This window comes from Cervus canadensis, chromosome 22 (assembly GCF_019320065.1).
Source record: "Cervus canadensis isolate Bull #8, Minnesota chromosome 22, ASM1932006v1, whole genome shotgun sequence".
Taxonomy (NCBI): Eukaryota; Metazoa; Chordata; class Mammalia; order Artiodactyla; family Cervidae; genus Cervus; species Cervus canadensis.
In genome coordinates this window covers 55,961,083-55,974,701 of record NC_057407.1, presented here as the reverse complement: position 1 = coordinate 55,974,701, position 13,619 = coordinate 55,961,083, and the positions used below count along the sequence as shown (strand labels likewise).

Here is a 13,619-nt window from a genome sequence, read left to right as displayed (position 1 = left end):
ACCTTTTATTTTCATCCCCAGTTTTCTGTCTGGGCACTGCTCATACCACCATAAACAAAAAATGTCTATTTATAATACTTAAAACATTTACTGAGCTCCTATTACTTGCACCGATTCTAGGCTCAGAATTTATCAAAACAGACAAAATTTAAATGCCGTCATGAGACTTAAATTAGTGGAGTGAGACGTGCAGTTAAACAAATTTTTTAAAGAAAGATACACTATGTTAACTGTAGATGAGTGCCATGGGGAGAAATTAAGGGAGAGGACTAGACAGGCAGAATGAAGGAGCAGGGTGCCCCACCATGGGGGAGAGGAAGGACCTCCTGGAGAATCCGTGCACTAGGAGATCCTTCGCCACAGCCAACCAGATACCAGTGGGTGGTTGATAATAATTCTTGTTTCGATTTTTCCATTTAGTTTATTCCAAAAAATGATCATATTTCTTTTATGCTCATCTCTCAGGGATGTTTTCTGTTGGGATCAAAAGCAGAGCTGACCTGTCTTCTTGACCTTAGCTCCCTGAGTCTGGGCAGGCAAGAGCATGCAGGCAGAGAAAATTCTTTCAGACCTGGAAGATGACAAGGGTCTGCCATTGCCTTGGGGAATGGAGTACCTCACAAAAGAGCACAAGGTGTGCTGGGAGGTTGAAGGTTTCCAGCCTCAGAAAGGACCCTTTGGTCCGGGCCTGATGAAGAAGTTGTGATTGCCTGACTTCGAGGGATTTGAATAGAGATGTTATTCATGGAAACCTTATGGGTTGAGGAGTAATGATCTCTCCTCACTCTTCAGGCACTATCTTTCCCTCCCGATTTATAGGAACCTAGAGAAAGTAAGGGGTGGCCCCAAAATGAGCAAGATCAAAGTCCTTATTCTTGTTGGACAAGGACTGGTACATTCAATTTTATTTAGCAAAAATTAGGTCATGTGGCATTGCACACACATCCAAGTTTGAGAAGTGAGATTTATCCTCCTACAACTCCAAGTGATTATTGAGTTGGCCAAAAAATCCATTGAGGTTTTTCCATAAGAGAGAGTATGGAAAAACCCAAATGAACTTTTTGGCCAACCCAATATCTTGATTAATTTTTATGGGGAGAAGCAACCTTAAATACACAACAACAGAAGATATGAATTTCTGCCTGACTGCAGATTTCTCTTCACTGGCCTTATTGGATGGACAGACACATAGATATTCTTTGCTTTGAATGTGCTACTTCATGTTAGTATATAATGATAGCAGGCATCTTTCTCAGAGAGCCAGAAGTTACTTGGAACAAGATCACATGGGACAGTAGTTAGTTTCAGATGTAACAGCAGAGTGATTTGGTTACACATGTATCTATTCTTTTTCAAACTCTTTTCCCACTTAAGTGATTACAGAGTATGGAGCAGAGTTCCCTGTGCTATACAGCAGGTCTTTGTTGACTGTCTGTTTTAAATACAGCACTGTGTACATGGCAGTCTCAAACTCCAGCCTGTCCCTCCCCTACCTTCCACCCAGTAACCATAAATTCATTCCCAAAGCCTTTGAGTCTGTTCCTGTGAATAAGTTCATACCTCTTTTTTAGATTCTGCATATAAGTGACATCATATTTGTGTCTGTATCGGACTTACTTCACTTGGTATGATCATCTCTGGGTCCATCTGTGCTGCTGTCCATGGAATTCTTTTTAATAGCTGAGTAGTATTCCATTATATGTATGTACTACATCTTCTTTATCATTAAAAAGAACTTAAAAAACCCCTACAGTTGACCCATGAAAAACTCGAGGGTCAGGGACATCAACCCTCTGCAGTTGAAAATCTACCTGTAACTTCACAGTGACCATTGACTGAAGTGACTTAGCACACACGCATGCACCGTGATCATCAAAGTTCACCAGTTCTGCACCCACAGATTCAACCAACCTTGAATCATGTAGTACAGCAGTACCTATTGAATGAATACTCCACATAAAAATGTGATTGCAAAGTTCAAACCTGTGCTGTTCAAGGGTCAATTTCTAAAATTTGTAGGAAAATAAAACGTGGAAGAGGGATCGGATCTGTGTCTCCTGAGTCTCCTGCCTTGCAGGCAGGTTCTTTACCGCTGAGCCATAAAGAATCTAGGGTAAGCCCAGATATGGGAGAAGGAATTGAGCCTATAAAATATAGAATTATAATAACTCTCTAGTAGTTAAAGCAGTTTGATTTTAACAGTTATTTGATAGATTAATAGAACAACATAAAGTTCAAAAGTACTTGAAAATACTTAATGGTAAGGTTGTATTCAAGTAGTTTTTTAAAGGTTGTTATTGTTTAATAAATTATATATGTACAGATGGCTAAGTACTTGAGAAAAAATGAAGTAGAGGCTATATTTCACACCTTACATTTAAATTAGTTCTAGAAGGATGAAAAGTTTAAATGAACAAAAAAGAAAATACAATTATACTAACACAAACTAAAAATAGGAGAAGATATTTGTAGTACATATAGCAAAGGGCTACTTCTTTAGCACATAAAAATCTCTTACAAATCAATGAGAAGGCAACCAATATAAATATTAACACAGGATTTGAACAGTTATTCCATAGAAAAGAAAATATAACTGCCTTTTAGCCTATTATACAGAATGAAGTAAGTCAGAGAAAGACAAGTATCAAATATTAACGCCTGTCTATGGAATCTAGAAAGACAGTACTGATGGTCCTATTCGTGGGGCAGTAAAGGAGACACAGACATAAAGAACAGACTTCTGGACACAGTGAGGGAAGGAAAGGCTGGGACAATTCAAGAAAATAGCACTGAAATGTATACATTACCGTATGTGAAATAGATAGCCAGTGGGAAGTTTAATGTATGATGCAGGGAACCCAAAGTCCCTGCCCTGTGACAACCTCAAGGGGTGGGATGGGCAGGGAGATGGGAGGGGGGATCAGGAGGGAGGGGACATATGTATACTTATGGTTGATTCATGTTGATGTATGGCAAAAACCATCATAATATTATAAAGTAATTAGCCTTCAATTAAAATTTTAAAAAAGAAGAAATATGAAAAACTGATGAATAAATTCTGGGAATCTAATGTATAGCATGGTGACTATAGTTATTAATAACACTGCTGTGTTTTTATACTTGACAGTTGCTGAGAGCAGATCTTAAATGTTCTCATCATATACACAGATAAAGGCTATTATGTGAGTTGATATGTGTTAATAAACCCTAGATGGTATTCATTTCCATATATATATATATATATATATATATATTTCAAATCATTGTGTAGTACTCCTTAAATTTATACAGTTATTTATCAATTATATCTCAATACAACTGGAAAAATGTGAAAAATTACTCAAAATTAAAGAATTTTAGAAATGAACATTCTAATAGAAAGGAAGTAACATTTTTTCCTTAAAAATACTGGCAGCGATCTGAGTTTGGTAACAAGACTGTTCTCCAGAGTGTGACAAAGCATACTGTTCATGGCATTGTAAATTGGGATCACCTCATTCAAGAGTGATTTCACAATAGCTCCAAAATTTAAAATATACTTACATTAAGTTCAATGTCTTAGGAATTTATGCTTCAGCACACTTTAACATGGGTAACAAGACATATGGACAAAACTTTTTATTGCAGCATTGTTTCATCTTGCAAAATATTAGAAGAAACCTAAATGTTCATCACAAGGGCATTTGTAAAATAAATAATGGTACATGTATACTACCTATTTAGATATACATACATCTGTTTCCTCATTCCGTTGGTTATCTATTCTAATTTCTTGGCTTTAAATATGGTGTCTGTGTGTGTTACCTCCATTTTATCTGCAGTTCAGTTTGCTCTACTGAATCCCCTTATGAGAGTGCTCGTCAGGTATGGTAATGTGTATTCAAAATGTGTGAACTCTTGATCTCCACACCACCCCCATCTCACTTCTTTGACAGCTCCCCTATCTCAGTGGATAGCAAATTCCATCCTCTACTTACTTGGTCCCAGAGCCTTAGAGTTATCCTCTCTACCTCTCATAACCAATTTCCAGTTGGTTAAGAAGTTAATTATTTTTGGTCTACCTTCAGATTATACCTGGAATCCTATCACTTTTCACCACAGTGGCTGCTATGACCTGGACTATACCACCATCATGTCTTGCCTGGATGATTGTAGTAGCCAGTCATCCATTCTACGCTTGCTTTTGTGGTCTGTTCTCATTAAAGCAAGCAGGATGATTGATTGTTTTAAAGCATTCAATCAAATCAAATTTTATTTTTCTGCTCAGAAATGTGCAGTGACTTCCGTTTCACTCAGAGTAAAAGCCAGGAACTCATTGCAGAGTTCTTTCAATGGCCTGCAAGGACCTCCATGACCTGGTCCTTGTTAATTCTTTGGACATCTTTCCCAGGTACTCATTTTCTTTCTCATTCACTCATAACCAGCTTCCCTTCCTTGATGCCTCTTGAGTAAACTTGTATTTTCCCGTCTTAGAACATTTTTTCTCCACCTGTGGTGCTCTTTCTCAAGATATCTCAGGTAGCTGCTCGACCTCCTCCAGGTCTGTGCTTAAATGTCACTTTTTCAATGAGAGTTACCCTGAACCACTTTATTGCCTCACCTTTTCTTTATTACAGAATACTTACAGCCTCTTAAACTAGAGCCTTTATGTATTTGTTATGCTTACTTCACCGGTTAGATTGTAAGCTTCATCTGTTTTCTTCAGTGATAGATCCTGAAGGTCTGAAATACATCGAATAAATCTATAAATAAAGAAATCTTAAAGATAGAAATAGAAAAACTCAAAGTATATAGCTGTTCATAGCATTCTGTAAAAAATAGATATTTAAGTGATGTAAATGCTTATAAGTGGATACAGTATCTCCGGAAGACTGTGAAATAAACTGGTAATTTTGGGTGCCTTTGGAAGAAACCGTACCGGGGTGGACAGGGAGGCACATTCTAAGCTTTTAGAATTGCTTCTTCAATCAAAGAACAAACTAATTGGAAAGACGTTGCATATCTGAGCCTTATTCTGAAATTCAGAAATCTTTGTACAGCAAGAGTTTGAGTTCTTTAGATGTTTAATTGTAATATTACCACTAGGTGGCACATACTTACTGATAAATTCTTAAAGATGCTCAGACACAGGTTTAAAAATTGCTTTTTCGTTCCCCAAACTCACCAGGGTTTAATTTTGGAATATTTTGCATTGGTTTTCCTTAAGAAATTTCCTTAACTTTAGTTGTTTAGTGCTGTAACAGCTTCCCAGGTGGCTCAGTGGTAAAGAATCCTCCTGCAGGATGGGGGGTTCAGTCCTTGGGTCAGGAAGATCCCCTGGAGGATGCCATGGCAATCCACTCTAGTATTCTTGCCTGGAGAGTCCCATGGACAGAGAAGCCTGGCAGGCTGCAGTGCATGGGGTCCCAAAGAGTTGGACATGACTGAGCAACTGAGCACACGCACATAATAGCTTATAGGTGATTTTTCATTATCTATGAATTATCTTTAAAATCTTTTAAAAAATTAATTAATTAATTTTTGGCTGCACTGGGTCTTCTTTGCTTTGCACAGGCTTTCTATAGTTGTGGTGAGCAAAGGCTACTCTTCATTGAGTTGTGGGGGCTTCTCATTGAAGTGGCTTCTCTTTCTGCGGAGCACAGGCTGTAGGCACAGGCTTCAGTAGTTGCGGCTCACAGGCTCTATAGTTGCCTCACAGGCTTGGTAGTTGCCCTATGTGGGGTTAGTTGCTCTGTGGCAAGTGGAATCCTCCCAAACCAGGGATTGAACCTGTGTCCCCTACATTGGCAGGTGGATTCTTATCCACTGCACCCCCAGAGAGTTACCGTGAAAGTGGCTGTCGTGTCCAACTCTTTGGGACCCCATGGACTATACAGTCCGTGTCTCCAGGAGAGAATACTGGAGTGGGTAGCTTTTCCCTTCTGCAGGGGATCTTCCCAACCCAGGGAGTGAACCCAGGTCTACCCTTATTGCAGGCAGATTCTTTACCAGCTGAGCCACCAGGGAAGCCCAAGAATACTGGAGTGGGTAGCCTGTCCCTTCTCCAGGGGATCTTCCTGACTCAGGAATCGAGCCGGGGTCTCCTGCATTACAGGCAGATTCTCCACCAACTGAGCTATCAGGGAAGCACCACCAGGGAAGTCCTATAAATGTTTAACTTAGCATCATTATAATAATTTGAGAGGTAAAAATGTTTTAAATCTGCAAATGTTAGTATAGCTTAGATATTCTTAAATTAGTTTAAATTATCTGATGTTTTTTTGAATTGTATCTGTCTTTTCTTTTTTCCTATGAAATAAATTAATAAGTGAAATTTAGGTATTCTGTGTACAAAAATCTATTGTTTGATTTACAAAAATAGATTTTTGTTTGATTGTATTTTTCACGACTTTTATGCCAAATAGTGTCCAGGACCACATGCAATTTAACACCTGTGTTCTTTTTGATGCTGAAGTTGGCAAAAAGAAAATGATGGCATGCATTTTATAAATTGTAAATTTTGTAAGCATCATAAAAGCCTTTTAGGGACAAGCTCTAAAATAACATTGGCAAAATTACTAGGCCATATAATTTTTAGTCATTTTTAACCTAAAGATTCTTTTTTTCCATTTTTCTTTTCAAATTAAATTTTCCAGCTGTCATTTAAAAAAAAAATATTTTGGCTATGCTACATGGCATGTGGGATCTTAGTTCCCAAACCATGATCAAACCCATCCCTCTTGTTTTGGCAGCATAACCACTGGACCACCTGGGAAGTCTCTAAAGTTATATTTTTAAAAAACTGAATATATATTTAGAAAAAGAACTGTATTAAAGTAGAATAACATGTATTGATTGCTTATTATGCAAGAAAACTCTCATCTATTATTTCCTTTAATACTTAATGTTTCCTTTAATACTTACGGTGATTGCATTAGCCACATTTTACAGGTGAAGAAATTGGGCACAGAAAGTTTCAAAAAATTGTATGAATGTGCCAGCTATCTGCTGTAACAGCAAAACTGGAATGGAATTAGTTTTACTACAGTAAGAAACTATGCCTTTCAATTTTTATTATTTCATTACCATTGCCTTGTTACTTAAAGAGGAATCAAAATTATTCTTATAAAATGTATTAATATTCACTACTTTGGTACACTGATGGTCTTAACTAACTGTAACTAAGTCTGAGATAAATCATTAAAATATCTTAGTGAATTGAGAATCTGTCCCTTTTGGCTATTAACATACAAAATTTCCCCAACTTTGCTATATTCCAAAATATTCCAAAAAATAATAATCAAGTCTAGTGTATTGTACAGTGCTTAGTTTCAGTTCAAGCTCAACAGCTGAACCAAGCGGATGTTAAAATTATACAGTTAAAGATGAATCTTACTATTTTTCTGTCTTTCTTTAGCCAGAAAAATGTAAGAAAAATAAGTGGTATAACAGTGCCCTACAAGAAGCATACCTCCTCTATGGATGTTCTCATGAGCAAAGACTGGAAAGATGCTACCTATCAAAACAGGGTACGTGTGTTGTTTATTCTTCACCACCACAAAATAAGGATTTATTTAAGAGCATCTTTCCAAAACATGTTTGCACATTTAAAAATCTCTCTCTCCGTTTCATAGGAAAATAGAATATCTTTGTCCAATGAAAATTTATTCTTATATGGATTAACAGTATTTATTTTTTGCCCTCTGAAACTATTTTCCATGAGTAAATATGCACTCCATTTTTTAAATTAATTTCTGTTGGCGTGTAGCTGCTTTACAATGTTGTATTATTTTCTGCTCTGCAGCAAAGTGAATCAGCCATATGTATACATACATTCCCCCTTTTTTCGATGTCTTTCCCATTTGAGTCACCACAGAGGACTGAGAAGGGTTCCCTGTGCTGGTTCTCATTAGTTATCTATTTTATGCACAGTATCAGTAGTGTATGTACGTCAATCCCAACCTCCCAATTCATCCCACCCCTGGCATCTCCCCTCGGTAACTATACATTTGTTTTCTACATCTATAGTTTCTGTTTCCACTTTGCAAATAAGTTCATCTCTACCATTTTTCTAGATTCCACATAAAGCAATGTTATATCAATGTAATGTTTGTTTTTCTCTTTCTGACTTACTTCACTCTGTATTAGAGTCTCTAGGTCCATCCATGTCTCTGCAGATGCCACTTTTTCATTCCTTTTTGTGGCTGAGTAGTATTCTTTTGTCTCTTCTTTATCTGTTCCTCTGTTGTGGACATTCAGGTTGTTTCCATGTATAGTGCCGCAGAGAACACTGAGGCACATGCTTCCTCTCAGATGATACTTTTCTCTGGATATATGTCCAGGGATGGGATTGCTGGATCACACGGCACCTCTATTTTTAGATTTTTAAGGAGCCTCCATCCTGTTCTCCATAGTGGCTGCACCAATTTACATTCCCACCAAAAGTGTAGGAGGGTTCCCTTCTCTCTACACCCTTTCCAACATTTATTATTTGTAGACTTTCTGATGATGACCATTCTTACCAGTGTGATAATTCCTGGTAGTTTTGATTTGCGTTTCTCTAATAATTAGTTATGTTGCACATCTTTTTGTGTGTTGTTTGGCTATTTATATGTCCTTTTGGAGTAGTGTCTATTTAGCGAGCACTCTATTTCAATGTACGTGTTTTAATTAGTGCTCCTGTCATCTATATTCTTAACCTTTCTACATAGATTCTCTTGTGTATTTCAAAGCATTTATTTCAAAATTAGAAGCTATGGCTTTAACATATATTCCTTGAGTGAAACTTTCATTTGGATAGGCTATATTATTTTAGAACAAAGTATTTTTCAAAATGTTTTATTTTTTAAAAAATTCAAGGCAGAGATAAAAAGTAATCTTTTAACTTTTTTAATTAGGTAAAAAAGTATAATATTTCAAAGCATCTTCAAAGTTCTCTTGAATCATAAATATTGTGGTTTACGGGTAGCTTTTTAAATGAATTTATAGGGTTTGTAGCAGCTATAATACATTTTTAACTCTAAAAAGAATTTAATAGTTGCATGGAAATGATTTTTCAATAAATAAATATATTTAAATTTTTTTCTGCTTAGTGGTCATAAGTATATATATATTTTTTTCTTACAAGGCACCTTCTGATTTTCTCCACTTAAGTTCTAAAGCAGACTTTTCTAAGGGAGGATCTGGTCTTTTGTGCTTACTGAATTTTAAAGTAAGAGTGATATTTTTTTCTCCTGTAGAAAAGTTTAAAACATATATAAAAACATTTTATTTGAGAAAAAGTTTAAATATTAACCTAGCCACCTAAGTTTAGATTTTAAAGCATATAAATAGATTTGAAAAGAATGGAAAAAGAATGATAAGCAAACTCCTGTGGTCAAAAGACTTTTATTACCACAAATATGATTTTATTCCTTGAGCTGAAGATATAATGTCTCTGTTTATTAGCAATAAAGGTTGAACTCACTTTATTGTCACACATACAATTTTATGCTTTGCATGGGCTATACATTTCTCTGTGTAACCAGAATAAACTGAAATATTTAGTTTTTTTAAACATTGCTATTTTGTAGTACTATATAGTCTAGTCTTTTGCTTTTGAAAGTTATATTGCAGCCATTTCACACTAGCAGTAACCTGGCCTCAGTAACTTATTTTGCCTTTGCTGTTGTTGTATGTGCTAGGGTGTTTATGTCTGCATCCTTTGGCATTCTTACTTGTCCAGAGACCTGGAACGGGGTTATTTCTGATTGATTTTTCAGCAACAAACCATTTTCTTGATGAAAGTCTGATGATTTTTGCATGCAGAATTTGTATAATTCAGCCTGATTATAGAAAGCCTTGTGCCTAAGGACTCTCATTTTGTGCCTGAAGTATCCCAAATTGACGGGCATGAACAGACTTCTAGGAGTTCAGTCTTTGCATCACAGGTTCACTCACTTCATACTCCCTCTTCACTGCCTCCAAAAGAGAATTTAGTCCTGGCCTGCTTAACTTCTAGAGTGGATTCTAGGATGTATATAGCTTCTTACTGTATTCAAAGTAGGTTTGAGAGATAATTAACCATTATTCAAATATTTTACAGAAGGTCAGTTACTTAAACGTTTAGTTGCTTAGAGGCAAACCATTTATTTCATTCCAGCAGCTGGGGGATTTCTCTACTCCCAGTTATATTCCATTGTTTGTGTGTACCACAGTTTATTTATCCATTCACCCATTGAAAACATCCTGGTGGCTTCCAGGTTTTAGAGACTATGAGAAAAGCTGCTGTAAACATTTATGTGCAGAACTGTTTGGGCACAAGTTTTCAGCTTATTTGAGTAAGTATTAGGGAATGCAACTGCTGGGTTACATAGTAAGAGTATGTTTAGTTTTGTAAGAAACTGTCCAAGTATCTTCCATCGTGACTGTCATTTTGCATTCCCACCAGCAGTAAGTGAGAATTCCTGTTGTTCCACATCCTTGGTGTGAGCTGTTCTAACAGGTGTGTAGTGGTATCTCATTGTTTTAGTTGCAATTCTTGAATGACATGATGATGAACATCCTTTAATGTACTAATTTGCCATCTTTGAATCTTCTTGAGTTGTCTCTTTATTCCTCATTTTACAATCCAGTTGTTCATTTTTTCATTATTGAGTTTTAAGATTCTTTGTGTGTTTTGAATAAGGGCCCTTTGTCAGATATGTATTCTGTAAATACTTTCTCTCACTCTGCGGATTGTCTTCTCATTCTCTTGAGAGTGTTCTTTGTAGAATATATGTTTTTAACTTTAATGAAGTCTAGCCTATGAATGATTTCTTTCATACATCCTGCCTATGGTACTATATCTAAAAAGTTATCAGCGTACCCCAAATCATCTAGATTTTCTCCTGTGTTACTCTCTAGGAATTTTACAGTTTTGTATTTTACATTTAAATGTGTGGTATGTTTTGAGTTAATTTTGTGAAAAGTATAAGATCTGTGTCTAGATTCTGTGTGTGTGTGCCTGAGTCATGTAGATGATTAGTGATTCCAACATCATTTGTTGAAAATGTTAGCTTTTCTCCACTATACTATCTTTGCTTCATTGTCAAAGATCAGTTGACTGTATTTGTTGGCATATTTCTTTACTCTCTATTCTGTTCCATCAATCTATTTTTATTATTTTCCCAATATTATACCATCTTGGTATATACAAGTATATACTTGTATATATAATATTATACATCTTTTTAGTAAGTCTTGAAGTCAGGTATATACTTGTATATATATACAGGTATATATATACAGGTATATACTTGTATATATAATATTATACATCTTTTTAGTAAGTCTTGAAGTCAGGTAGGATCAGTTCTCCAACTTTGCCCTTCTTCAGTATTGTGTTGGCTATTCTGGGTCTTTGTTTCTCCATATAAACTTTAGAATCAGCTTGATATCCTCAAAATAACTTGTTGATATTTTGATTGATAGTGTATTGAATCTGTAGATCAAATTTGGAAGAACTGAAATCCTGACAATATTGAGTTTTCTTATCCATGAACATGGAATAGATCTCCATTTATACAGTTCTTCTTTGATTTCTTTCACTAGAGTTTTATAGCTTCCCTGGTATAGATCTCATCCATATTTTGTTAGATTTTCAGCTAAGTATTTCATTTTGGGAAGTGTCTACATAAATGGTAATGTGTTTTCAGTTTCAAATTACACTTGTTCATTTGCTGGTAAATAAGAAAGCTATTGACTTTTGTGTTAATACTAACCTAGTATCCTGCAACTTTGCTCTAATCACTTATTTGTTCCAGGAGTATATCTCTTGATTCTTTTGGATTTTCTACTTAGATGATAATGTCATCTGCAGACAAAGATAGTTTTCTTTCTTTCTTCTCAATTTGTATCTTTTATTTTCCTACTGCATTAGCTAGGAGTTCTACTACATTTTTTAAAAGAATGGTCTCAGTGGGAGATCCGATCTCAGTGGGAAAGCTTTGCATTTCTCACCATTAAGGATGATGTTAGCTGTAGGTGTTTTGTAGATTCTTCTCAAGTTGAAGAAGTTTCCCTTTACTCCCAGTTTGCTGCGAGTTTTTGTTTTTTATTTTTTATTGTGAATGGGTTTTGAATTTTGTCAAGTGCTGAATCTGCTTATCTTGATAGGATCATGTGACTTTTCTTCTTTAGCCTATTGATATCACGTCAAAGTGTTAGTCACTAAGTCATGTCTGACTCTTTGTGACCCTGTGCACTGTAGCCTGCCAGGCTTCTCCATCCATGGGATTTTCCAGGCAAGAATACTGGAGTGGGTTGCCATTTCATGGATTATGTTAGTTGATATTTGAATGTTGAATCAGCCTTGTATGCCTGGTATACTCCACTTGATTGTGTAGTATAATGCTTCTTTATACAATGGTAGATTAGATTTGCTAATATATTGTGGAGGATATTTATATCTGTATTCATTAGAAATATTGATGACTCTGTAGTTTTCATGTAATGTCTTTATTTGGTTTTGGTATTTCAGGTAATACTGGTTTCATTGAATGAGTCAGGAAGTATTCTCTTTGCTTTTATGTTCTGAAAGAGTTTATAGGAAATATATATAATTTCTTCCTTAAATGTTTGGTAGAATTCACCAGTGAATACATCTGGACTTGATATTTTCTGTTTTGGAAGTTTATTATACTGATAAAATTTTAAATAGATATAGGCCTGTTCAGATTGTCTATTTCTCCTGTGTGAGTTTTGGCAGGTTTTGTTTTTCAAGGGCTTGGTCCTTTTCATTTAGGTTATCAAACTTGTGGGCATGGAGTTATTCATACCATTTATTGATTATCCCTTTAAAGTCCAGGGGATCTGTAGTGATGCCCTCTTTCATTTTTGATGTTAGTAATTTATGTTTTCTCTTTTTTTCCTAAGGCTTGCTAGAGGCTTATTGATTTTCTCTGCTGATTTCCTCTTTCCAATTTCATTGGTTTCTCCTTTAATTTTTATTTCTTTTCTTGTGTTTTTTTTTTAAATTAATTTATTTTGTTTTGGCTGTGCTGGGTCTTCACTGTGGTACAAGGGCTTCTCATTGCAGTGGCTTCTCTCGTTGCAGAGCGTGAGCTCTAGGCACACAGACTTTGGCAGTTGCACCACACAGGCTTAGGGGTTGTGGCACAAGGGCTTAGTTGTTCTGCAGCATGTGAAATCTTCCCAGACCAGGGCTCAAACCCATATTCCCTGAGTTGGCAGATGGGTTCTTTTTTTAAAATTTATTTACCTATTTTGATTGGAGGCTAAATTGCTTTACAATATTGTGGTGGTTTTTGCCATACACTAACATGAATCAGCCACAGGTGTACATGTGTCCCCATCCCGAACCGCCCCCCCCTTCCCCATCCCATCCCTATGGGTTGTCCCAGTGCACTGGCTTTGAATGCCCTGTTTCATGCGTTGAACCTGGACTGGTCATCTGTTTCACATATGATAATATACATGTTTTAATGCTATTCTCTCAAATCATCCCACCCTCGCCTTCTCCCACAGAGTCCAAAAGTCTGTTCTTTATATCTGTGTGGCAGATGGATTCTTAACCACTGGGAAGTCCTTGTGTTTACTTTAGATTTAACTTGCTCTTCTTTTTGCTCCCTAAGGTGGAAACTTGTCATATTAATGTTAGA

The 13,619-nt window shown here is 36.1% G+C and overlaps 1 protein-coding gene across 5 annotated transcripts in view; it reads left to right on the top strand.

The window, feature by feature from the left end:
* Nucleotides 1-13,619, top strand: part of ZCWPW2 (zinc finger CW-type and PWWP domain containing 2) — a 138,109-nt gene that overhangs the window by 76,907 nt on the left and 47,583 nt on the right. For 4 of the 5 annotated variants that reach the window (XM_043443626.1, XM_043443625.1, XM_043443624.1 and 1 more), the window contains one exon: nucleotides 7,397-7,508. The exons of the other annotated variant lie outside the window; for it this stretch is intronic. In XM_043443626.1, coding sequence (XP_043299561.1) covers nucleotides 7,397-7,508 — 112 coding nt within the window. The remainder of the gene's footprint in view (nucleotides 1-7,396; nucleotides 7,509-13,619) is intronic. 5 annotated transcript variants of the gene reach the window in all.